The following is a 27491-nucleotide window of genomic DNA, read 5'->3' as shown; positions in this document are numbered from 1 at the left end:
CAATCATGCTTCTTTTTCATCTTAAATGAAGTTTTAGGCCTTTAGAGATGGAAGTGTCTCACTTCACTTTCCCAGTACATACAACTAAAAGGAAGAGTCGTTTTCATCTTTCATGATCACAGAGGTGGCAACAGGAGAATCTGTAAAAGACCCTGAGATCATTTTCCAATTAGATCTGCACTCAGGTGTAGTGAAATCCCTCAGTTCCACACTTTAGGAACTGTTACTCTCCATGGTGCTTTGCTTGTAATACTTTTTCATTTGTTAATGAGTATTTTTACGCACATAGGCTAGATTACAATGGAAGCTTAAAATAATGTCCTAGAGATACTTCACAGCCATTAACTATCATCCGAATCATCAACATAAAAATTGTGCTTGCTCTATCTTATATTTAAACACATACTAAAAATTTAGTTCTCTCCAAATCAATAATCTGTATTTGTTACATATACAGTAACACTCCATTAGTAAGAATATTTAATTAACCACAACAACCCATTGCTTTTCCATATCAGATATTAGAGAATTTGCCAAAGAATTCTGTTTTTTGCCCACTTCTGTCAACCCGCCTCCCCTCGGTATACTCCATCCAGCAAAGCCCTATGGTCATATAAACTCTTTATTTTAGCTAAGTACATATTTTGAAAAAATATATTAAAAGCCTTTCTTTTGATTCCTCACCTTTGCCATTAAGCACAGACACACACGCGCATGTGCACACCTGACATTTCCCCTGGCGTAGGTGTGAAGTCCGGCCTACTCTTCTCACATCAACTTTGCAAAATGGTAATAAAATCTGAGCATCTGGCCTAACGAAAACTCCTAGGTCCTGATCCAGTGTTGATCACCCATCCTTTAGAAACACGATGCCTGTCTTTGAGACTAGCTATTTACTTAAAGGCAGAAAGAATTATATGGTTGAAAATTACCGCTCCACTTTCTCATCCTACCCTATACTTGTTATATTTTATAATTTATAACAAAAGCATTTTTCATATAAGTATTCAAAAACCAGATGTTAAGTTAGAAATAAGTGATTTAACAAGTAATAAATCAAATTTGTATAGCAAATTGGGGAAGCATAAATTATGTGGGGTCTACTTCGTAGATTTTTTTTAAGAATGTCTTAAATCATAGGGCTTGTTATAAAAAAACCTGCTCGATACATATTTTTTTATAACTCATAATGTTGGCTCAGCTGTTCTCAATTTAAAATAAAACCATTTAAAAATATCTCATACAGGTGTTTAATCAGGAGGGAGAATTCATGTTGAAGTTCGGTTCAAATGGAGAAGGAAACGGGCAGTTTAATGCTCCAACAGGTGTAGCAGTGGATTCAAATGGAAACATCATTGTGGCGGACTGGGGAAACAGCCGGATCCAGGTAACTAGAAATGCTAATGTATCTGTGGAGCGGGATCGTTATTTGTTGAAAGTGAAGAATTGCCTGTCTCCCAGCCGGAATGTGTTCCATTCTTCATGGGTTAGGTTCTCCATAGACGACTTGATCTCACCAGAAGTGCTGAACTAAGGAAGGTATAGTAGAAAAAACATCAACAGGTTACCAGAGTGAAACCTAAAGTGTGTAGTGGATAGAACTCAAGAGGTCCATTGAACCAAAATATTATATTACTATTTCTACTAGCTTCTAACTAAAAACTATCATTTTCTCTAACAATGAATATAGGCAACAGTCACAGGAGTTTTAGTAATACCTATAACTTTGTCACCATGAGGAATCACAGAAATTTCCATATTACAGTTGCAAGATCTCAAATTACCATTTGTGCTCATCACTCTTTGAAAATAGTCAATATTAGACCCATCACTATTTCTTGTTACCTTATTGTGTTAAGAAAGTACACATATTACTATACTGCCATTTTGTAAAATTTTGATAACTATATTTTAATATAATGGTTTTCCTTTATAACCCCATGTGTTTTGTTTTAATCATTTAAAAACATTATTCTGCTGAATAATCTGAATCAAAGGGGAAGTCTCAAGGAAATCTTAAAAATACATCGAACTGAAGGAAAACACAGATAACAGCATATCGAAGTTTTTGGAATGCAGCTAGGACAATCCTGAGAGGGAGATTTTTTCCCCCGGCTTTATTGAGATACAATTGACATACAACACTGTGTAAATTAAAGGTGTACAACATGTTGATTTGATATATATCACAAAACAATTACCTATATCGCTTTAGTTAACACCTCCATCACCATCCCATTGTTAGCATTTCTTTCTTGTGGGGACAACATAAAGTTCTCCTCTCTTAGCTACTTTCAAGTACCTGACAGTTTTCTTAACTATAATTCCCCCATTGTGCGTTAGATCCCCAGAACTTAATCATCTTCTAACTGGAAGTTTATACCCTTTGATCAGTTTCTCCCCTTTTCCCTCACTCCTCAGCTCTGGTAACCACCATTCTGCATGTGAGGGAAATTAGTAGCACTAAATGCTTACATTAGAAAGTGAGAAATCAATATTCTGAGCTCCTACGTCAAGAAGCTGGAAGCAAGGAGCAAAACAAGCTAAAAGCAAGCTGAGGGAAGGAAATGGTGAAGATAGGAATAGAAATCAATGAAATGCAAGGCAAACAATATGGAAAATAATGAAACAGAAAGTTGGTTCACTGAAAAGATCAGTAAGATTGAAAACCTCTGGCAAAATTGATAAAGGAAAAGACACAGAACACTAATACCATTACGGACCCTGCAGCCATACAAAAATCCTGCGAACAACTCTACAGGCATAAATTTGACAATTTAAATTCCTCAAAAAGTACAAATCCCACAACTCCCCCAATATAAAATACTTTGAATACCCCAAAAACTACTAAGGAAATTTATTTCATAATTTTAAAACTCCCCAAGAAGAAATGTCCAGACTCAGATGGTTTTACTAGAGTGTGCTACTAAACCAGATGAAAGGTATACAGGATTTCTCTGTACTATCAGTGCAGATTCCTATGTCTTGTGAATCTATAATTTTTTCAGAATTAAAAGTTAACAAAAACAGGGCACCTGTGTGGCTCAGGTCATAATCCTGGAGCATCAAGTCCCAAGTCAGGCTCCCTTTTCAGTGAGGAGTCTCCTCCCTTGCTGCTGCCCTCCCCCATCTTATTCCCTTCTCTCTCTCTCTCTCTCTCTCTCTCTCTCAAAGAAATCTTTAAAAAATAAAATAAAAGTTAACAAAAATAAACTTTAAAAATAATAATGAATTTAAATACGTTGTCATGGTTGAGCAATAATGGTGTCGGAAGTGGCATTTGGCATTTTAGTTGGGTATAAAAGAATAATAAAAGTGGTTACATTCTAGAAAAAAATATTAAAACACTATTTTCAGACGGGGTCTGTAGTCTTTCTTTGCTAGACAAAAAAATGTATGATTTTTTTAAAAATTAAGAATGAAGATTTTGAATCCTCAGACAAAAGAAAGGTTATTCTTTTCCCCCCATTTCTCTGTGTAAACACCTCCATGAATCCAAACATACGTCTGCGGACGGGCCTATTTATCCTTGCTAATGTGGCCCTGTGCAGAGCTCCTAGGACCTCAAAATGCACTGGTTAAATCTAGGAGCATCCAGATGTCTTTGTGAAGACAGCAGTAGTCAGCAGTTTGAATCTGATATAGGTATTTACCTCCCAGAAAAAGGATTGAGGGACACCTGGCTGACTCAGCCACTAGAGCATGCAACTCTTGATCTCGGGGTTGTGAGTTCAAGCCCTGCATTAGGTGTAGAATTTACTTAAAAAAAAAAAAAAAATCTTAAAAAAGAAGGAAGAAGAAAGACTGAGGCTATAAATGAAACTCTAAATGTTTTTATTTCTCTATTATATTTATCTTGCTTAATTATACCAGCTGACATCTACATTTGAAAGAGGCATTCTCTGTGTGCTGGAAAGCCCGAAGCCAGACAGGGAACCACGTTCACAAAGCAGTTCAGTATAAGACCACAGATGGTAAGCTGTTCGGGTTGTGGCCCTCATAAGCACTTGCCTCATCACACTGCCTTTTAAAACACCTGTGGGCCTAACAGAATGGTCAAAAGAAACAAGCCTGGGCCTTACGAAAGAGAAGGGTTCCTTTGATTTCATCATGGCAGAAGCTTACAGACCAAAAGACAACGACTTCATATCTGAATAGATATGGGGCGCCTGGGTGGCTCAGTCGGTTAAGCTTCTGACTCTTGATTTCGGCTCCACTCATGATCTCAGGGTTGTGAAATCGAGCCCCATATGGACCGCCGCACTGGGCATGAAGCCTGCTTAAGATTCTCTCTCTGCCTCTCCTCCTGCCTCTCTCCCCCTAAAACTAAACAAAGCAAAACAAATGTACATGTTGTGGGATGTCCCGCTGGCTGTTGTTAGAGCATGTGACTCTTGATTTTGGGGTTGTGAGTTTGAGCTCTATGTTGGGTGTAGAGATTACTTAAAAATGAAATCTTAAAAAAAAAACAACCACTCCACAAATGTACATTGTAAACCATTGACTTCTTAAAACTCCTCTTTTCTGAAAAGGAAAAAAAATTATCTTCTCATAGTACACTATGACAAGCATACCTCTGTTGCTGGTTTTTCTGTTACGATTGGGAATAAAAAAGGGATGTGAGGCTGGAAGGAGGGAAAGTGAAAGCTGAGAAAAAGAAACAAGGGTCATTCATTTTCAGGTACCATCGAAGGCTATTCCCCTCAACCTGATCACTGTAAGAATATAAGTGAAATCTGTTGGCCAGTGGCATCCTCCTTGTCAGTGACTCTGGGGCATAGAGAGTTAGAGGGAAAAAAGCAAGGCTAAGTAGAGGGAAAGAGTGGATATGTGATAGTGACCTAAACAAACCTGTGGACTTACATGCATAGTTTTTCTAAAGATTTATTTTTATTTATTTTGGAGAGTGAGGGAGGGGCAGAGGGGGAGAGAGTCTTAAGCAGCTGTGCTCTGTGCGGAGCTCCACACGGGGCTGGATCTCACGACCCTGAGATCACCAGCTGAGCCGAAACCCAAGATTTGGATGCCTAACTGACATGCCCCTTACACACATGCTTTTATATTGAAAAGATTAGCATCAAGGGTTTTCTAACTCCTCTATTTCATCATATTACTATAACTTCTATAGCACTCTGGCTTTTTCTTTTTTTATAGGTTTTTGATGGAAGCGGATCATTTTTGTCCTATATTAACACATCTGCTGACCCACTCTACGGCCCCCAAGGCCTGGCTCTGACTTCAGATGGCCATGTCGTAGTTGCAGACTCTGGAAACCACTGTTTCAAGGTGTACCGGTACTTACAGTGATGACGGGCAGCCGGACAGCCCCTTACAAAGGTCTTGCACTATAAACTGGAATGGATTTCTTGACGCGGGACCAGATTACACTAGACTTTCCTTGCTAGAAGGAATCATTGGTGAACTTTTCAAGGTTATTTCTGAATGTAACTATTTCTTTAAAAACTGCATATCTGATTTCTGTATTCACTTTTTAGGGTTTAAAGAAAAGAAATCCCTTCTACTGAATCTATGGAAACGGCAAAGTTTTACACCTGTGAACTATGGCTTATTGGACAGGGATTTATGTAGTTGAACTGATTTTGCGAATCGAACAGACACTAAAACATAAAACAAAAAAACCTGGACTATTTAAAGGTATTCATTAATCCTGTGAATGGTAGCTTTTGTGCAGAGCTTCCAAAAACAACAAAATGAAAACAAAATCTGTTGTAGTTACATACTTTATTTAACTTCGGTTACAAGACCCGGGGGATCTTCTAACTTCCCTTTTACAGTAGGTATTACTCCTGTGACATTTTTTGGGTTATCGATAATTACACACACATTAGGAAAAAAACAAGACTGTCTTGCAGAATCCTCCCAGCTGTGATTAGGCAGTCCTCTTGAGTTTAGCACTTAAAAACCACTGCAAATTTCCCATCCTTTTTGGGTTAGATCCAAGATCCTTTTTGTGTGTTATTTTCACCTTTTTCTCCCACTCACCTTGTATTAAAAAACAAAGTCCATTTTCAGGGAAACCTGAAATTCCCAATGCTTTGAAAAGCATATTACAATGGCAAATGCTACCTTTTCGTAAACAGACACCCCCTCAACTCCAGACTAATGCACTAGAATGTAATCAAGAAAAAATTAGCCACGTTTTATGTGCCAGTGTTCTCACGTGTCTCTCCTCTTCCACTTCCTGAAAGCGAAAGCTTTACCTCCTGCAAAATGTCAGCACATGTAGTAGGACACCAGTATCCTAGGACAGAGAGCCATAAGTAGCCCTTTGGAGGACTGTTGGTGTCGACCAAAGGCATGTGAATGATTAATGGTTTCCCCTTAGAAAGCAAGTGTTACCAAAGTTGTGTTATCCCAAGAGCATTACAGGTAAGGGCATGTTATGGTTATTTATCATTGTCTAATGAATAGTAGAGGCATTAAAGGACTATGTATACATGATTAGGGTAAGGTAGAATGTATCATATATATATATATACACACACACATATATACACACACACACATACATACATACACACACACACACACATATATATATATGTGTATATATATATATGGCTGAATCTTTGGTGTATTGAAATAGGCAGCACTCTGAAAGACAGAAGCATTGTCCAGCACATTCCTTTACTGGGCAATTGAAAGCCGTCCTCATAGAGTAAGCCTGAAAACAGGTTTAATTTTCACCATTTTCCAGGAATGATGATACCGGCTAACTTTTATAGCCAGAAAACAGCCTTCTGTGCTTTCAAAAACAAAACAAAACAAAACCAGGTCGAAAGAAAAAGAAACGATGAATTGAGTTACATTTAAGTATACATGCATTTGGAGAGATGTGAAGAATTTAGTCAGTTGTTAATCTGTCACTGATACTGTAACATAAGATGTGGTCTGTTTCCACTGTTTAATTTTCTACTCAGTTCTACCAAATAGGATGTCATGTTTGGCATTTTCGAAATGACTTTGGAATCTTTTTCACTGAAAGCACCTTAGAACTGTACTATAAGAAAACATTTCCCATATGTATAATGACGTGATGTTTATTACTTATTAATTTATAATTCAGTCTTTCTCTTAATATAGGACTTTTTTAAAGTTAGAAGGGAAAACTAGCTACTTCCAGTTGTCTATCAAATTTATTATGCCCAAATCAACCTCTAAAAGAAAATTTTTCAGGAAGATTTACATTTAGGTTTACTTTTTTTTTTTTTTTTTTTTTTTTTTTTTTTTAGTTAGAGCTTTCAAAATATTTGAGACTATGACAAAATTACAAAATTCAATTACATTTTTAGACTATTAAACTAAGATACTGTTTCCTAACATCAGCAAACTAAGTCCTTGAATTGAAACAAAGCATTTTGTATTTACTGAGTGCTTCCTAGGTGCTGGGCACCCTTCTGGGCACTGAGGGGGAAACAGAGATGGATGAAACCAACAGAAATCCCTGCCCATTTGGAGCTTCCACTCTAGGGAGGAATTTCCTTTTGCCACTTACTAACATTCTGCATTCAAGATAAGCTAGACTCTTGATAGCTCCTAGACTGTTTAAAACTTTTTATATTGGTTCAATTAATTTTGGTTTATTTTCACAAGTAAAAATGGCTTCTTATTTAGATTCTGTCACAGGTTGTTGGTCTTAAGACTAGTTTACTTTAAAAAAGATGTTTGTTTGTTTGTTTGTTTTCACAGCATTGAAATTGTATTTGTGAATTTAGAAATTAACCAGCCATCATACCAGAACAGGTTGGCTATCTCAATAACAGATTGAATACAAGACTAATTGTTTTTTTTTAATCTGTCAATATTGACACAAACTGGAATGGAAGACTAGATACTTTGATTCAGACCTTTTCCATCATCTGTTGCTAAAACATTTGTGATGGGCACTCCAAGAAACACTGACTTTTTTCCCCCCCCAAAATATGTAATTGTATATGTTAAAGTATAGATAACATTTCACATTTGGATACATAGCATTTACTGTATTCCTTAGTAAGCATATTGGGTGGAGGGAAGTGCTGATAAGATACAAATAGACAAGATTTAAATGAAATTTTGTCAACATTCTATGGAAAAGGGTTTCTGGTAAACTGAGAAGGATTTTAAAATAAGTGACTTTTTTCCCTGAGCTATCATTATTGTTTGCTTTCTCTTTGTCAAGTGTGCAGAACCTGTCATACGTTCATGATAAGTAGCACTGAAAAACTACCCATTCAAATGCCCCCTGGGCACTTAACGGCAAAAGATTGCCAGTTCGAGAATGTAAAGGTCAGTGACCACATTCCTGCCCGATACAGACCTCCCCTGCGGGCCTCTGGGGATGTAGTCACTTGACCATCCAGAAAACACGTGAATAAAAAGCCTTTATGACTGTTCCCCATTGATTTAATGGTACTTAGTATTTCGATCAAACTTTTGTCTCCAGTAACAAAACAAGTCCCCGAGTTTCCTTATTTTCATTTATTCTTTGACTAGATTTGAGACAAAGAAATACTACAGGTCATGCAACTAGAAGACACTTGCTTCTACAACCAAATATACAGGGTATGTCCTTACTTGGAGTTAACTGGAATAGTAGTACAGAAGCAAGTGTCTCTGGATCCTTCCCAGGGAAGGATTCACGTAAATGCTTTGGTAATACCTACTGAGGAATTGGAGGAAATAGTAAACACTAGGTACTGTGCAGATCACTTCAAACGGGAAATACCTTTTTGTACATTAGGACTCTATAGTATCCCCCCTATTCACCAGCTTCTGAAGAGGGAGGAGTATTTTTAGTTTAATAATCTAAAAAGAGGACCTTTCCAGGTAGGATAATTTGAAGCTCTTTGCTGCAAAACATCATCTAATTTGCTTAAAGTTGAACGTCGTAATACTGTTGCATTCTGTCAATGTTGCAGGGTTTTAAACTTTACAATTATTTTAATATTTTTGATAACTAGGAATCTAGTATTGCCATAAAGAAAACTAAGTGCCCATTAAAGATTTGTTTGATATAAATAAATGATTTTTGTTTTGTTTTGTTTTAAATGACAGTAAGCTACAAATCATGATGTTAATCTTAAAACGTTCTGAAGATGAACTGTGTGGCAGTGATTGTGTGGTCTGTTTGTGGAGAATGTATGAGAGCTATTCATATTCTAAAATAGATTACTAAATCAGCTATGTTGTCCCAATGAATGTACAGCACGTCCATTAACTTTCGAAAGCAACACAGCCTTAAACTCAATGCTTTTGCTTTATGACATGGGAATGTTCTGTCATCAACAGAGTGTATTCTTGTAATAGAATTCTTTATATCATTCTCAATTCTATTGCCTTTCAGTCCTATGTATGAGTATTAAGGGTTTTTGCTTTGTTTTTTTTTTTTCTTTTTAAATTTTGTACATTCCATCTTTCTAGGTCTGTTGCATACGTTTTGTGTATAGAACACTAAGTCTTGCACTCTCTGGCATTGATACTGATATAATCTTATTTGTTCTTTTATGAATCGAAATGCTGACTGCCTATTTAAAGAAAAGAATGAACGCTGTGCATCAAAGTGTTTGTATGTTCGTAGCTGCATACGTACCACAGTATTTTGGATGCTTTAGTCTACAATAAAACTTTAAATTAATTCTGTCTTAAAACCTAGGAGAAACAAGATTCGTGTGTATATCTTTACCATGCACAAAATCTCAAATCATTATAATAAAGCTTGTTTTCTCCGTTTCCAGGGTGAATGTTTATTTATTCTACATATTGTTTGCTTTTGTAGTAATGGGGAATGAAGAAATGTTCTAGAATATGTGGGCAGGTATCAGTACCTCAACTAAACTGTTAAATTTGTGAAATTTTTGTCATTTATGATACCAATAATTTGGTTACCATTTAGGATATATCTTAGGAATTTGGAAGACCATGACAGGTATGCCTAGCACATGTTTAGAAAGTCAAATAGACCAAAATCACTATGCTTAAAAATCACAAGCGGGACCTTCGGAAAATCATGGCAGTTCTCGCAAGGTGTGGCCGTGACTGCGCAGGACCATAGCCTGGGCCCAGGTGGCTACCCTGAGAGCCAGGGCCGTGGGAAGCAAGTTCACCAGCGGTTTCCAGCCAATTCTCACGAGTGTTCTGTACAAATCAATAGGCAGAAATCTCTGAGAATTGGTGCGCCGCAAACTACAAAGGGACTGCAGCCTAACTACTGTCTTTAGTACTAGTGTGTGTGCGCAGTCGGAATCGCGTCAGAACGCTGGCCAATTCTCACCGTAACTTTGGGCTTAAGGCTCATGAGAATAGACCGGCACCCTGGCAAACTCTTTTCCAATGGCGGGGACCCTCAGGGGAGGCGCCTGGGCCCCACCAGTGGTCCCTAGTGGTCGTGGCCTGAACCTCGCAACAAAGCGCCCCAAACCTGTGGCCCAAATTGCTATAGGGTGACCTCCAGTTCTCACAACTTTCTGCCCAAATATCAATTTGGATAGAAAACTGCTGAGAATTGGCCCGTGTTTTCTGGCAATTCAGGCCTTGTGGAGTTTGGAACGAGTTCGCTTGAGGTTTGGGGTGGACATGGCGTGATTATGGCCGGAGCCTGCACGATTCCCCTGAGTGACCCCGCCATTGGAAGAGAGTTTGTCGGAGGTTTCCAGCCAATTCTCAGGAGCCTTGTATCAATTTGAGTAGAAAGTTGGTGAGAATTGGTTCGGTGAGAACTGGTTCACGTCTGGCAATTTGGGCCTTATGTGCTCAGAGTTTGGAATGAGTTCTCTCAAGGTTTGGGCCAAGACCTGGTGGAATTCTGGACCAAGCCTGTGCGATTCCCCTGAAGGCTCCCCGCCCCCCACCTCCGTCTGAAGTGAGTTCACCGGAGGATTCCAGCCAATTCTCACCAGCTTTCTACCCAAATCGATGTTGATTTGGGTAGAAAGCTGGTAAGAATTGACCTACATTGTCTGGTGATTCGGGCCACATGCAGTCGGGGTTTGGAAGGAGATCTTGTGAGATTGAGGCCAAGAACTCACTGGATTCCCTTGTATCTGAGTTTTCATCTCCGAGAGACCACCAAGGAGCCAACACTGATGCAATCACACAAGGGTTTATTTAACAAGCTTAAGCTTGGGCCTAAGTATAATCCAACACAGTGGAGTAGGGACTTGGACCCCGAGCTTAGTTAAGGCAGGGTTATTTATGGGTTCCTGTTACTAAAGCAGGGTGGAGGGTCTTTAGAACTAAAGTAAAGTAGGGGAAGTTCAGCCCTTGGGCACAGGGGTCTGAGATGGCTGCCGGAGCTAAGATGGCTGTACTTACGCTAAGGCTAAACCTGAGGTGGGATGGCCTTAATTTTTCTCGGCCTCCACACCCTGAGCCACACCACAGAACTCTGATGTCCCCCCAGAAGGAAACCATGCCATTTGGAGCTGTACAAAACCGGTAGAGTGGGAGAAATCTGCATACCCTCTGAGGCCATCCCGACATTTCATCCCAACGTTTGGTGGCCCCCTGGAAACAAACCCACAGCCTGATACTCAACCTGTCCTGTGCCCTCTACTCAGACCCCAGGGAGATCACCTCAGTGCCAGCAGATTGGGCCTGCCATGCCCTTAGGCCCTAACCCTAACTGTAGGTTGGGTTTTCAGACTTCCATCCCCAGAGGCCTGACCCCCAAGCCCTCCAGATTGGGGACCCCTGAACCACACCACAAGAATCCATCTACCCCCACAAAGGAAACTGTGCCATTCAGACCTGTGCAAAACCCTCAGGGTAGGGGAAACCTGCATGCTCCCCTGAGGCCACCCCCTCTTTTGGTAGCCCCCACTGGACACAAATCCACAGCCTGACTCTCAGCCAGATGCCTGCCCTCAACTCACACCCTGGAGAGCTTGCCTCAGTGCTGGTAGATTGGGCCTCTCATGACCCTAGGCACTACCCTCACCCTAGGTTGAGTTTTCAGGCTTCTGTCCTCAGAGGCCCAGTCCCTCAAGCCCTCCAGATTGGAGACCCCTGCGACATACCACAGGACTCCAACTACCACCAAGAAGAAAACAGTACTATTTGGAACTGCGCAAAGCCCTCAGAGCAGGAGAAACTTGCAAGCCACCCTTAGGCCACCCCCACCATTGATGGCCTCCCTGGACATAAACCTGTAGCCTGATACTCGCCCTAACTGCCGCCCTCAACTCAGCCCCCCAGGGAGCTTGCCTCAGTACCAGCAGATCAGGCCTATCTTGCCCCTAGGCCTTAACTGTAATCCTAGGTTGGATTTTCATGTTTCCATTCCCAGAGGCTTGGCCCCTGTGCCCTCCAGATTGGGGACACCCAAGACACACCACAGGACACTGCCTGCTCCCCAGAAGAAACTGTGCAATTTGGAGCTGCACAAAAACCTCAGAGCGGGAGAAACTTGCATGCCCCCAGAGGCCACCCCCATATTCAGTGGCCCCCTGGGCACAAACCCACAGCCTGTCACTCAGCCTGACCCACACCCTCAACCCACCCCACCCGAACCCCGCCCTGCCCCAGAGAGCTCGCCTCTGGGCCAGTAGATCGGGCCTGCCATGCCCCTTGGCCCTAACCCTAACCCTAGGTTGGGTTTTCAGGCTTCCATTCCCCTGAGGCCTGGCCCCCAAGCCCTCCAAATTGGGTATCCCTGAGCCACAGCACAAGACTCCGCCTGCTCCCCAGAAGAAACTGAGCCATTTGCAGCTGCGGAAAAACCCTCAGAGCAGGAGAGACATGCATGCCCCCCTGAGGCCACCCCATCGAGACCTCACAGGATTGCCGACCTGGCTAGTGCGATTCCCCTGAGGGCCCCTGCTGTCAGAAGTGAGTTCACCAGAGGTTTCTGGTCAATTCTCACAAGACTTTATACCCAAACGATATCGTTTTGGGTAGAAAAGCTCGTGAGAATTGGCCCGTGGTTGTCCCTCGAATGGGGTGCTGCCCGCTCGGCGTTTGGAAAGAGCTTTTATGAGGTTCAGGCCAAGACCTCACGGGATTATGGGCCAAGTCTGCGTGATTCCCCTGACAGTCCCTTGCCCTAATATATATTTTTAAGATTTTATTTATTAGAGAGATTGAGCAGGAGCAGGGGGAAAGGGAGAAGCAGACTCCCTGTTGAGCAGGATGCCTCATGTGGGATTAGATCCCCATGATGAAGTTCTAGAACCTAGGTGAGGTTCGGTGGGCTGAGGTCCAGAGCCGATGACCAAGAAAGAATTCTTCAAACATCTTTGGTGCAAAATGGTGGTTTATTAAAGCACGGGGACAGGACCGGGGACAGAAGGAGCTGCTGCCCTGAGTTGTGAGGGATGGCAGGTTATATGTACCCTGCAGTTGGGGGAAGGTGACTGAATGGGAGGTTTCAATGGAGATTTCATATGCTAAAGAGGACCTACAAGGTGCCAAGATATCGGAAGCCTACTGGAGGCCTTGCCCTTGCGGCTTGATCAATGTTGTCCTTAGGTCAGCTATTAACATCAAGATAGTTGGGAGATTTTTGGTGGGATGTCACAATCAATCGTCTTTGTTAGTGAGATTCAGGTTCAGAAGAGAATTAACATTCCTGTCTACCTCAGCCTCCTTCAGTTTTGTTTATGGTGGGGAAGGTGACATTAGGGTTTGAGGAACTCAGTTATTTGCCTCTGGAAATTTGTGCTATTGATAAGGTCAGGGGTGCCTGAGGAATGCTACACATATTACTGAGGGGGAGCGGATGGAGAGGGGGTGCAAGGTGCCAGCTTTTGCTTTGTCTTCAGCCAACCTCCTGCTCCCTCATCATCCAGACTCTGGGATCATGACCTGAGTCAAAGAGAGATGCTTAAACAACTGAGCCACTCAGGCGCCCTGCTTTCCCTAATTCTTGTGTGTGTGTGAACTTTGCGCTTTTTATTTTTTAATTAACATATAATGTATTATTTGCCCCAGGGGTACAGGTGTGTGAATAATCAGGCTTACACATTTCACAGCACTCACCATAGCACATACCCTCCCCAATGTCCATAACCCTGACGCCCTATGCCAACCCCCAATGCCCCAGCAACCCTCATTTTGTTTCATGAGATTAAGAATCTCTTATGGTTTGTCTCCCTCCCAATTCCATCTTGATTTATTTCCCCCCTTCCCCCCCCACAATCCCCCACCCTGCCTCTCAAATTCCTCATATCAGAGAGATCCTATGATAATTGACTTTCTCTAATAATTGACTTATTTTGCTTAGCATAATACCCTCTAATTCCATCAACATCATTGCAAATCCACTTGCCCTAATTCTTAACAAGGCCCCCTTTCACTCAAAAGTGCCTCAGTTTGGAAGGTACGTTATATGGTCCACTGTTGGAACACAACCCAGATCCTAGCCAATGTGACTGGGGTCCTGTCAAATCCTGTGAGAAAATGCCAGGAGATGGAGGGTAAGAGTCTTCCTGGGCCGACGCCCGGATTAAACATGGGAGGATCCCTTGAGTGTTTTCCTGTCCTCCTTTAGATGGATCTGATAAGTGTGGAGAATTCTTAACTTGTTCTTGTCATTTAAAGCTAAAAGAGATTTTCATTTAAAGCTAAGAGATAATCGTTGTCTTTCACTTGTCTCACTTGATTGCCTGCATGTAAATCACATCTCACGCGTAGCCCACGCCCTGCATATAAATCTATATCCTGTTTGTAATCAGATCTTGTGCAAGGTATAAAAGAAGTGATTGTAAGAAATAAAGTCATCTACTGATCATCAGTCAGTAGTCCCTCTATCATTTCAGCTCTGATCAGCAGGATCCCCAACTTGCAAATGTGACAGTTGCCCTAGTCAGAACCAGATGTGCCTTGGGTTGGATTGGGTTGGTGTAGACAAAATCGGAGAGCTTGGAGGAGTAACATACGGAAGGACTTGGGCCACTGAATCACAGCATCAAGGAACACCCCCTGTGGCTCCAGACCCCTGTTCAGGACTCTGCATGAATGAGACATAAACTGCCAAAGGGATCACTGGGTGCCAAAGGTGCCAAAGGGCCCTGATACAGTGTGTTAGAGCAGCTAGCATTACCCTGAAATTAGTTATGAGCAGACATTAGAAATCTCCATCCTGGTTTACAAAACTGAGAATAAGGGTATCAGTGTCAGGAATCTGAGCCCATTTGCTTTCTACGTACAGACCCCTAAATCATGTGAATCCATGGTCAATGTCATGCAATTTCTATGAACAAATCTTGTTTGTTTTTTTTTAAACCACATATCCTGCATGTGGACAATGTTTCTGCCAGCTTTCTTCCCAGTTCTTGCTTTAAAAGATCAAATGTGCTTGTGACAGTGGATTCTTATATTTTAAAGGAGAAGAAGGGGGAAAAAATCCCCATTATGTATTCAAGACTGTGGACTTTGGGAATCAGATGGACTTAGTCTGAATTCAGATGGAGATATTCCCTAGCTGTGGGTGCTGCCTAGGGAAACATCACCAAACCTTTCTGTGTCCCAGGTTCCTTACCTGTGAAATAGCATTAACAACACTGATTTTCCTTTTCTTTTTCTTCTTCCTCCTCCTCCTCTGTCCACTTGATAAAATTTTGACAAGTGAATCCATGCACATGTGTGAAACATGAGGTCCCAAAGTGCATACATTAATGGTAAGTGTGTGGGGGGAACTTTCAGTCTTCACCTTGAAGCTGGCCTCTCTCTCATGCAGAAAAGCAGTGCTGTGAAGAGGTGATGGGTTCAGGACCAATATCCTGGTGTCTATCCCCCTCCCCCACCCACCCGGCCCTTCCTCCACCTCTGATATCATCTATCGCCTAAGGAGTAGCTCATGAGGCACAGAGTGAGTGGTTAACCCAGCCGGGTGGGAGGAAGCCTGGCCAGACCTGACTCCATCCCTACCCAAATCTCAGGATCTGAAGTCAAAGGAGGGAGGCAAGCACTCGACAGGCCTGGAATCTGACCAGTACATCCCGCAACTCCCTCCTAGAAGTGCTGGGGTACATTAGGGAAGTCTGGTGAGCAAGTCTCGCTGTAGAATCCTTTAGAAAAAGCCAGGTGAGATCATGTTTGTGAAACTGCTTTACGAATAGTTAAGCGTAATGTACGGGACAGATACCCTTTTAAAAGAGATGGAGAGAACTCTAGTTATAACTCCAGGGAAGTTTCATGAATCACAACTCTCTTTCCTGGAAGCTGATCACTTGGAGTGTGGAGGGTGCTAACTATGTGATATGGGGAAAACGTTCTTTCACATCTAGAAAAAGCTGGGAGATATTTTTCCACTCAGTTTTTCCTGTGGACCAGGCAGATGGAATCATCTCTCTGAAAGCTCCCCCGTTAGGTTGTCGGAGAGCATTGGATGCCTGGAGAGGCAGGCCTGCTGGTGGCCAGGGAGTTCACCTCCTATGCTGCCCAGCAACCCACAGGAGACAGAAGCCCCCAAGAATTTACGAGACAACTGGCTGTAGCTATAAACTGTGTTTACAGCAAACAGGGAGCTGAGGGAAACACAGAGGAAGGGAGGTTGCCAAAGGAACCAGAGTTATTCCTTCCTTCCATTTTTTTTTTCCTACTTAATCTGAAAATAAAAGACCACCATTGACCTATGAATCATAATGTGGCACTGAGCATGAGACCTGTGGTGCGAAGGTGCTAGAAGATGAATCAGTGCGGCCTGTTGGCACGAGGACAGTGGTGAGCATTGTGCCCCGTGTCCCTGGGTTTGGCGGTAATGGGCTGTCAGGATGGTGCAGGAGGAGCCTGAACAAAACTGGATGGAACAAAAACTGGAGAGAATCTGTGACTAGATACTTTCCATAGATGGCAAACAGGTGGCCAACAACACAGAAAAAATTGTTCAACATCACTAACTGTTGTCAGGGAAACAGAAGTCAAAACCGCCATCAGCTATCACCTCACAATGGTTGGAACGCTAATTGTCTCAGATACAGACACCAGGTGTGGTCAAGGGTGTGTAGCCAAGGGGACCCTAAGCACTGTTGGCAGGAATGGAAACTGGTGCAGCCACTGTGACAAACACTATGCAGTTTCCAGAAAATATGAATACAGCTACCACATGACCCAGTCACTGTTCTACTGAGTGTTTCTTTGGAGCACACAAAAACACTGCCTAAAAAGAGAGATGCACTCCCATTTTCATGGCGGCATTATTCACAATAACCAGATGTGGAAACATTGACCTTGGGAGCCTTATGCTAAGTCACTCAGACACAGAAAGACAAACACCAGACGCTCTCATGGACTTTCCATATGAAATCTACAAAGTACTGAATGCATACATACTGAGAATAGATTGGTGGTTGTCAGATTCAGGGAAGAAGGGAAAGATGTGAAGGTGGTCCAAGGTGCCATGTTTGAGTGATAAAACTGCAAGTCATGGAATGTTCTGTGCAGCATGGAGATGAAAGCAAATCCTGCAGGATGGGGTACAGCCTCGCCTGCTATTTGAAAGTGCAGTGTTCCTAGGAAACCTTTCACAGCAGAAATGGTATAAACTGACAAGGGAATGACCATTCATTTCTACAGAAAAATGAGTGAGCATACTCAGACACCAAAAGTTCCTTCTCTTTGGTCTTTCGTAGGCCTCAGGACACACATTCTAACGGATGCCCAGAATACATGGAGATAAAGCACAGCAGATGCTCACAGACACAATTCAAAGCGCTGGTGGCTGGATGTGAGGAGCAGGGCCCAGGAAGGAGCTGACTGGGGAGCCGCCTCTGTAGTGGTTCCCCACAAAACAGATGTTGACTGCGATGTTCACTTTTTGACTTTTTCCCAAGAGGGAAATCCTCTTCAGGTCCCTTCCTGCTACTGGAGCTGGGTTATAATGTAGATCTTTCCAAAAAGCCAAGTGTCTTACCATGAACCTTGAGAAAAGTGGGGGAGACATGTACTTGAAAGCTGCTGAGGGGGTAGAAGTTCAAAGATCTCCCAGACACAAACATCAGCAGGGTCACAGTGAAAAGCACCTTCCTCAGCAGGTAGAACATGGAACATCTCCTACCCCAGAAACCTCCTCCGTCACCTCACTCGGGACAACCCACAAGAATTGGGAGTTACCTCAATTCTCCTTTCTCCCATTCCCAATATCGAACCCATTGGCAAATCCTGTGAGCTCCATCTTCACTAGGTACCCAGAATAGCACTAAACCCTCCTTCCAAGGCCACCTGTCTGGTCTACCCCAGAGCCCATCTCTTGCCTGAGTTTCTGGAAAAGCTTCATCATTGACCTCCTTTGCCCACCCTCAATGCTGTGTCATCTGTTTTCAGGACTGTGGCCAGGATGGCCGAGTGAAACAGGGTCCCATGGAGTCATGGCCCTGCAATGGCTTTCTGTCACCCTACTGTAGCCTCCCTGACGTCATGTCCTAAGCAGTCTCCTGTGGCCACAGGGCCTTCTTGCTGCTCCTGGACATATCTGGTATGCTCCTGTCCCAGAGCCTTTGCATATGCTTTCCCTTCTGTTTAGAAGGCTCTTGGTGGGACATCACTCACCTTCTTTAGAACGTGACTCAAGCATTACCTTCCTAGTGAAGTCCCACCTGGCCCCTAGGTGAAGAGCAAACACCACTGCCACCTCCCCTTCAGCACCCCAGCCCTGTCTCCTGCTTTCTATTTCCAGAGCAGTTATCCCAGTCACCAGGCAATCTCAACAAGGGTGGAACGGAGAACTACTCAGATGGCTTCACCACAGACTCCCTCCGGTTTCCCAGACAAGAGCCCTGGGGGAAGAGGTGACCAGAACACTTGCACAGCCAGGATGCCTGGGACAATGGGTCCAGCCACGGCACCCTGAAGACCATCAGGAAAACGACCCCTAGGAGAAGTCCACTCGATATGAAACCGGAAACCAGACACCTTCCTCGATTCCAGGTGAGCACACACACGTCCTCCCCTTGCCTGATGTGCTCATCTGGGAAAGCTGAGCAGAGAAGCATCCCAGGGTCCAAATCTCCCTCTGGCCAACAGAGCGATGCCTGGGAAACAGACACCTCTGTTCCGTGCACCAGCCACCTGGGACTGGCGTCTGGCCTCCTCCTGGGATGTGTTAGAATGGAGCACCTGTCCCTCTTTCCTGGGACATTGCACAAACCAGGCTTTGCTGCACACTTTTCAGGAAGGAACCTGCAGCAGCAGCAGCTGCAGGCCGCCCACGTTCGGTCTCAGTCTTACTCATCAGGCCCCATGTGGAACGAGAGCTTCAAGGAGACTGCTGTGCTGTGTGCTCTTGGCACCTAACGGCAGGAGCTGAGATTTCAGTTCCAAATGAAAACTGGCCTCTTTCACCCAGCACAGGAAAGGGAGGATTTCTCAGGGGTGTGGCTCTGGAAGAAGAGCTTCTGCTGGCTGAATTCACAGGCACCAGGCAGAGGACACCTGCGGTGCCTCATCTGAGGAAGCAAGGGGCACCCTGGGCAAGAATCCATAATGTTGCCTGTGGGCTGCTTCCCACCAAGCCCCCTGCTGGGATGAGGCCTAGAGAACCCAATAGGAAGCAAGTTTCATATCACATCTGCAGCAGGAGGGCTGGCTGGGGAGCAGAGCCCTGTCCCTGGAGCAAGCTGGCCTGCCCATCAAGAGCCATGGCCCACCGCCACGGCCTCAGAGTCTCCCAGCTCTCTGACCTGACTCCCCTGCCAGGCTCACAACTGCAGACATGGTGACTCGTAAGACCCAGAGACTGCTTTCCACCCCAGCTCAATGCTGCTCACAGAGATGCAAACTCCAGCCTCAGAAACATGTTCATCATTAGCTCCAGAATTCCCTGGGTTTGTCTACACTGGCTCACCCAGGTGTCCCTTCCAGATCATTCCTCCAGTGGCCTGGGATTTTAAGCCACTTTCAAGCTGCCCTTCAAAAGGCAGGAACGAGTCCGTTTAGGCAGACCAGCCAAGGGACTCTGTGTGCGGGAAACCCGGACAATATCCTCCCTGAACACCAACACTTCTAAGCCCAAGCTTCAAACCTTCACTCACTGGGCACGGAGCACCACACCAGCATGAACACTGCTCTTTCAAATCTCTTGTCTCCCACTCCTTCAAATCAGAAACCAAGCTCCAGTCACCGCTCTATTTTCCCCTCAGAGAAGTAAGGAAAAGGATAGAATAAAACAGTACATGTGCACAGCACACTTCTATCCAAATAGAATTCCTTGTTCTTTCTCATATGGGCAGCCCAACATTGCCCATACTAATGAAAGGAACCACAAGTTCAGTCCTCGTATATATACTTGACCTTGTGTTTTTTCCTTTTGGTATTTGGGTCTCGAAGTCAATGTCTCAACTGGTTTCTTAAAATAACAAGAATAATAATGACATGGTCACATAAAGGTCCTTGATCTCCATAACCAGACAACATGGTGCTGGTCCAGAAAAGCATGAAGACACAACCTTTTCCCATGACCCAAAGCCAGCATCCTCAGGGATCCTGACACACTTCACGAGTGATGAGTTCCTGTGCTCCATAGAGTTGTCCGAGTGCAAAGGGTACAGTCACCCTCCAGGGTTTGTTCTGTTTTCTTCATAAATCCCCCAGTCCAAGTCGTAAGTGATTCACCAGTCAGGTTTCAGAGCCCAGGATGGTCCAACAGGTGAGCAGCACCCCCGCCCCCAATAACTCACCTTTCCACTATTGGAGGCAGTGCTGAGCTCTAGTGCAACAGATGCTGAAAGAGGGGCAGTGTCGCTTGCCGCCAAAGGCAGCAGTGCTGAGTTGCAGTGGGTGAGACACTTTAAGACGTGCCCCTGGTGCTTCCTGACAATGGATGCAGTGAAGAGATACAGCGCAAGGCGTGGGCAGGAGAAGCAGTGCAGATTTCCACCACTGGAGGCACTGCTGAGTTGCAGTCTGAGCGACAGCGGAAGACCAGTGTGGCTTATCATCATTAGCCCTCAGGGAGATTCAAATTAAAACCACATTGAGATATCACCTTACACCAGTTAGAATGGCCAAAATTAACAGAACAGGAAACAACGTGTGTTGGAGAGGATGTGGAGAAAGGGGAACCCTCTTACACTGTTGGTGGGAATGCAAGTTGGTGCAGCCTCTTTGGAGACCAGTGTGGCTTAAACCAGTGGTGGCCGTTGCAAGCTGCATTGCGAGAGACTGGAAGACCTGGCAGTTCAGGTTTGCGCCACTGGAGGGAGTGGTGAGCTGCAGAGGGAGAATCACTGGAAGACATGGCAATGCTGCTTGCCACCACTGGAGGCAGTGGCGAGCTACAGTGTGAAAGACGCTAGAAGATGAGTCTGTGCAGCTTGTCCGCACTGAGGGCAGTGGTGAGGTGCTGGGTGAGAGGTCCTGAAAGGCGACGCGCTGCAGCATGTTTCTCCAGGAGGCAGTGGTGAGCTTAATAGCTTCTGTTTCCCGAGGCTAAGGAGCGATGGTAACAACCCCTAGAGCCATCCACCAACTAAGCATTGTGCTCCGTGTTCTCAGGTTTGGTGGTAATGTGTTGGGGTAGGAGGGCCTCCAGGTGAGGGTCTGGAGTCAGGGGGAAACCAGACTCGACTCGTGTTGCACTTGGAACCAATAAGTTGTATTTTTTTGGAAGAGTATCTTCGCTTCTCCAGTAGGACAATGGCATTGGTCAACTTTAGAATGAAGGTAATTACTACTTAAGAAACAAGTATGTGTCTCCCCGTCTCCCAGGAACTGGAGCAGGTGTGCAGGCCTTAGGTCGGAGATGTCTGCTTATCCCCACCTGACAACACTTCTCCACTCTGGCTCCATGAGACCTGAAGCTTTGAACATCAGCGTCTGAGTCAGCCATGCATCTTGTCACAGAACATCAACATTCAGAGAAATCAGCGGGTATATTGGACGCAATGTCACGTTCATGTCAGGATGGGAGGTAAAACTTCTTTCACCCCAAACCTCCTGGGCTTTTCTCTTTTCTCCAATGGAGCCACAAAGTCACACTGGAGCAGCTGTCAGCAGTCTAGAGTGGGTGCCAGAGTTCCTGAGTTTCCCTGCAAGGAGCGCCTGGCAGGGGATCCTATTTTCTCTGTTCATTTCTGCCTTACAAAGTTATATGGAACATCTCTTTCCTAGGCAATCATTTGGATTTGAAAGGCAAGGTGAGATTGACTTGGTGTGTGGGGGGTTTTTTTGTTTTGTTTTTGACACAGAGAGAGATCACAAGTAGGCAGAGACGCAGGCAGAGGGGGGGAGCAGGATCCTTGCTGAGCAGAGAGCCCGATGCGGGGCTCGATCCCAGGACCCCGAGATCATGACCTGAGCCCAAGGCAGAGGCTTAACCCACTGAGCCACCCAGGCGCCCCTCAGTGTGTGTTTTTAACATAGAATGTGTTCCTTCATCTAACCGTGTTTATTCCGCTGGACCTAGGTTGTGGTGGAGTGGCCAGCATCTAGAGTTATGTGACTGTTGTGGTCAGATAGAGACTTGGATGATGTCTTGTCATTTATCAAAGGTGATGTTTCCTAATTGATTAATCTTTTCATCCAAAGAATTACAATGAGGGCAGAGGGAAAATGCAAAATGATTCCAAGGAGCCTTGGATGATTTAAAAGTGAAGCTTGCCTTTCTCGTTTCACTAAATGGATCATCTAGATAGTGGGACATTGCCACATTTTCTCTGTAGTTTCATTGGTGGTAAAGTCAGAAGGAGAGTCTTTGGGATTCTCCTGGATAGAAACATGCTGGTGGCTTCAAGAGGCTTGGCATCAGGAACCCTGCGTGGATTTCTGTACCTTCTTGCCTGACGCTGGACGAGTCCCAGGTTTTCCATTTCCTTCTTAGGAAATTGCTGGCAGGCAATGCTGTGCTTAAAGCGGAACCCTCCTGCACTGTGGGTGGCATGCGGGCTGCTGCAGCCACTCTGGAACAGAGTGTGGTGGTTCCTCCAAAAGCTAAGAATTAAACAACATTAGGATCCAGCAGTTGCCCTCCTAGGTATTTACCCAAAGGACACATAAATGCACATTCAATGGGGGTACAAACACTGTGATGTTTGTAGCAGCATTATCAACAATAGCGAAACTGTGGAGAGAGTCCCAGTGTCTGTTCACTGATGAATGGATAAATAAGATGTGGGAGATAATATATATATACACTGGAATAGGACCCAGCTTTGCAAAGAATGAATTCTTACCATCTGCAAGGATGCGGATGCATCCAAAGTGGATTAAGCTAAGCAAAATCTGTAAGGAAAGACAAATACCCACTGACTTCACTCCTCTGGCATTTCAGAAAGAACATGGGTGAACACAGTGTGGGGAGGAAGCTAGGCAAATGAGGAAACAGACTCTACCTCAGAGCCCAAACTGAGGGGTGCTGGAGGGCAGGTACATTGGGGGGAAGGGATAAATGGGTGGTGGTTATTAGGGAGGGCACTTGTTGTGATGAGCACCGGCTGTTGTGTGCAGGTGAGGAATCACGAAATCCTATCCCCAAAGCAAAGGAATTAACACTGCATGGAAACTGGAATTTAAGTCAATGAAGAAAAGAAAAAGATGTTCTGCTTCATGAAGAGTGAGGTAAAAAAGGAGTGATTTTCAACCTCTTATTCTGTAGATGATAGCTTTCAAACACGCTGTGGTAGGATACGCTGGTTTCTGATTGCGTAAGGAGTCCTAGGAAAGCTGCAATGAAAGATTCAGATCTCAGAGCATGTTCAAGTTTCATGGCTATGTTACTTACAGTTTGCCCAGGTAGAAAGCTAAGTGGAGAGAAAGACGAAGAGGAAAGTAGGTGTTAACCACTCATGAGGTAGTCCTCTCTCTTTCTCATGAAAGCCTTGGGCCAGTGTAATTTTGGAAGAAGGAGTGGGGGAGGATCCTGGAGCTTTGCAGCAGACAGGGGAGTTCCAAGTCTGGGTAGAGCTGACAGGGGTCCCAGAGGAGAGTGGAGCGCATTCTGCAAGAGGTTGTGGGCAGGTCTGACTCCAAGGCTGGCTGGGTGTCCCTGTGTGACAGTTGTGACAGGTCAGGATGGTGAACAGGTTCCTGGCTAAAGACAGGTGAGCACAGAGGGAAGCTGGCAAAGCACCTTTTTCTGTGGCACCAGCCTTACCCAACACACACAGCCTCATCGTCGGTCCCTCCAATTCAGACTTCGCGTTGCCAAGCCGAGACGTTGGTTTGTGCATCATTCTTTGCGTATGGGTAAAGTTTCGAAAGTTAGATGGTGGAAATTACAGGTCATCAGAACATCTGTTCCTCTTTTATTTCCTGCTCTTCTTCCAGTCAGTGAAATGGATCAGACCTGCTAGTGGAAGGGGTAACCTGTATGTTTTTCATTCCTGTTCTCATTAAACAATGGGGAAACTGTCTTCTGAAATAGTCAAAGAATCCTTTGTGGGGGTTCATGTTTTTCTCTTCCATGAACCACTTTCTGATATTTGAAATTATTTTTGAGGTATGCCTGGGTGGCTTAGTCGTTCAACATCTGCTTTCAGCTCAGGTCATGATCCCAGGGTCCTTGGATTAAGTCATGCATTGGGGTCCCTGCTCAGCGGGAAGCTTGCTTCTCCCTCTCCCACTTCCCCTGCTTGTATACCCTCTCTTGCCGTGTCTCTCTCTGTCAAATATAAACAAAATCTTTTTTAAAAAAGAAATTATTTTTTAAAGTAAATAACAGGGTGTCATGCCCTTTGTGAGGGGGAGAATTGAGGAGGAGTATAGGAGCCTGGGGAATGGCTCACTATGCTCCCAAAGGAACATAAACCCCTGTTAGCTTTCCTTGGGAGCAAGGGTCGAGGGAGGGGGGTTGCTGCTCACCTGGTGGCCCATCCTGGGCTCTGAAACCTGATTGCTGAATCACTTATGACTTGGACTGGGGAATTTATGAAGAAAACAGAACAAACCCTGGAGGGTGACTGTACCCTTTGCACTTGGACAGCTCCATGGAGCACAGGAACTCATCACCCGTGAATTGTGTCAGGATCCCTGAGGGTGTGGGCTTTGCTTCCTGGGAAGAGGTTGTGTCTTCATCCTTATCTGAACCAGAGCCGTGTTGTCTCGTTATGGAGACCCAGACCTTTACATGACCATGTCATTATTATTCTTGTTATTTTAAGAAACCAGTTGAGACATTGACTTCGAGACCCAAATACCAAAAGGAAAAACACAAGGTCAAGTATATATACGAGGACTGAACTTGTGGTTCCTTTCATTAGTATGGGCAATGTTGGGCTGCCCATATGAGAAAGAACAAGGAATTCTATTTGGATAGAAGTGTGCTGTGCACATGTACTGTTTTATTCTATCCTTTTCCTTACTTCTCTGAGGGGAAAATAGAGCGGTGACTGGAGCTTGGTTTCTGATTTGAAGGAGTGGGAGACAAGAGATTTGAAAGAGCAGTGTTCATGCTGGTGTGGTGCTCCGTGCCCAGTGAGTGAAGGTTTGAAGCTTGGGCTTAGAAGTGTTGGTGTTCAGGGAGGATATTGTCCGGGTTTCCCGCACACAGAGTCCCTTGGCTGGTCTGCCTAAACGGACTCGTTCCTGCCTTTTGAAGGGCAGCTTGAAAGTGGCTTAAAATCCCAGGCCACTGGAGGAATGATCTGGAAGGGACACCTGGGTGAGCCAGTGTAGACAAACCCAGGGAATTCTGGAGCTAATGATGAACATGTTTCTGAGGCTGGAGTTTGCATCTCTGTGAGCAGCATTGAGCTGGGGTGGAAAGCAGTCTCTGGGTCTTACGAGTCACCATGTCTGCAGTTGTGAGCCTGGCAGGGGAGTCAGGTCAGAGAGCTGGGAGACTCTGAGGCCGTGGCGGTGGGCCATGGCTCTTGATGGGCAGGCCAGCTTGCTCCAGGGACAGGGCTCTGCTCCCCAGCCAGCCCTCCTGCTGCAGATGTGATATGAAACTTGCTTCCTGTTGGGTTCTCTAGGCCTCATCCCAGCAGGGGGCTTGGTGGGAAGCAGCCCACAGGCAACATTATGGATTCTTGCCCAGGGTGCCCCTTGCTTCCTCAGATGAGGCACCGCAGGTGTCCTCTGCCTGGTGCCTGTGAATTCAGCCAGCAGAAGCTCTTCTTCCAGAGCCACACCCCTGAGAAATCCTCCCTTTCCTGTGCTGGGTGAAAGAGGCCAGTTTTCATTTGGAACTGAAATCTCAGCTCCTGCCGTTAGGTGCCAAGAGCACACAGCACAGCAGTCTCCTTGAAGCTCTCGTTCCACATGGGGCCTGATGAGTAAGACTGAGACCGAACGTGGGCGGCCTGCAGCTGCTGCTGCTGCAGGTTCCTTCCTGAAAAGTGTGCAGCAAAGCCTGGTTTGTGCAATGTCCCAGGAAAGAGGGACAGGTGCTCCATTCTAACACATCCCAGGAGGAGGCCAGACGCCAGTCCCAGGTGGCTGGTGCACGGAACAGAGGTGTCTGTTTCCCAGGCATCGCTCTGTTGGCCAGAGGGAGATTTGGACCCTGGGATGCTTCTCTGCTCAGCTTTCCCAGATGAGCACATCAGGCAAGGGGAGGACGTGTGTGTGCTCACCTGGAATCGAGGAAGGTGTCTGGTTTCCGGTTTCATATCGAGTGGACTTCTCCTAGGGGTCGTTTTCCTGATGGTCTTCAGGGTGCCGTGGCTGGACCCATTGTCCCAGGCATCCTGGCTGTGCAAGTGTTCTGGTCACCTCTTCCCCCAGGGCTCTTGTCTGGGAAACCGGAGGGAGTCTGTGGTGAAGCCATCTGAGTAGTTCTCCGTTCCACCCTTGTTGAGATTGCCTGGTGACTGGGATAACTGCTCTGGAAATAGAAAGCAGGAGACAGGGCTGGGGTGCTGAAGGGGAGGTGGCAGTGGTGTTTGCTCTTCACCTAGGGGCCAGGTGGGACTTCACTAGGAAGGTAATGCTTGAGTCACGTTCTAAAGAAGGTGAGTGATGTCCCACCAAGAGCCTTCTAAACAGAAGGGAAAGCATATGCAAAGGCTCTGGGACAGGAGCATACCAGATATGTCCAGGAGCAGCAAGAAGGCCCTGTGGCCACAGGAGACTGCTTAGGACATGACGTCAGGGAGGCTACAGTAGGGTGACAGAAAGCCATTGCAGGGCCATGACTCCATGGGACCCTGTTTCACTCGGCCATCCTGGCCACAGTCCTGAAAACAGATGACACAGCATTGAGGGTGGGCAAAGGAGGTCAATGATGAAGCTTTTCCAGAAACTCAGGCAAGAGATGGGCTCTGGGGTAGACCAGACAGGTGGCCTTGGAAGGAGGGTTTAGTGCTATTCTGGGTACCTAGTGAAGATGGAGCTCACAGGATTTGCCAATGGGTTCGATATTGGGAATGGGAGAAAGGAGAATTGAGGTAACTCCCAATTCTTGTGGGTTGTCCCGAGTGAGGTGACGGAGGAGGTTTCTGGGGTAGGAGATGTTCCATGTTCTGCCTGCTGAGGAAGGTGCTTTTCACTGTGACCCTGCTGATGTTTGTGTCTGGGAGATCTTTGAACTTCTACCCCCTCAGCAGCTTTCAAGTACATGTCTCCCCCACTTTTCTCAAGGTTCATGGTAAGACACTTGGCTTTTTGGAAAGATCTAC

General features: G+C 45.1%; 1 protein-coding gene across 12 annotated transcripts in view; it reads left to right on the top strand.

The window, feature by feature from the left end:
- Positions 1-9732, top strand: part of TRIM2 (tripartite motif containing 2) — a 158598-nt gene extending 148866 nt beyond the window's left edge. For 11 of the 12 annotated variants that reach the window (XM_044224853.1, XM_044224850.1, XM_044224854.1 and 8 more), the window contains 2 exons: positions 1247-1387; positions 5155-9732. In XM_044224853.1, the coding sequence (XP_044080788.1) occupies positions 1247-1387; positions 5155-5307 (294 nt within the window). In that variant the 3' untranslated portion in view covers positions 5308-9732. Of the gene's footprint in view, positions 1-1246; positions 1388-3873; positions 3975-5154 lie in introns of all 12 variants that reach the window. The other variant, XM_044224845.1, reaches the window with a different exon arrangement.
- Positions 9733-27491: the final 17759 nt, after the last annotated feature.

This window comes from Neovison vison, chromosome 11 (assembly GCF_020171115.1).
Source record: "Neovison vison isolate M4711 chromosome 11, ASM_NN_V1, whole genome shotgun sequence".
NCBI lineage: Eukaryota > Metazoa > Chordata > Mammalia > Carnivora > Mustelidae > Neogale > Neogale vison.
Note: the sequence above shows the minus strand (reverse complement) of the source record. Positions and strands in the feature narration are given on the sequence as shown.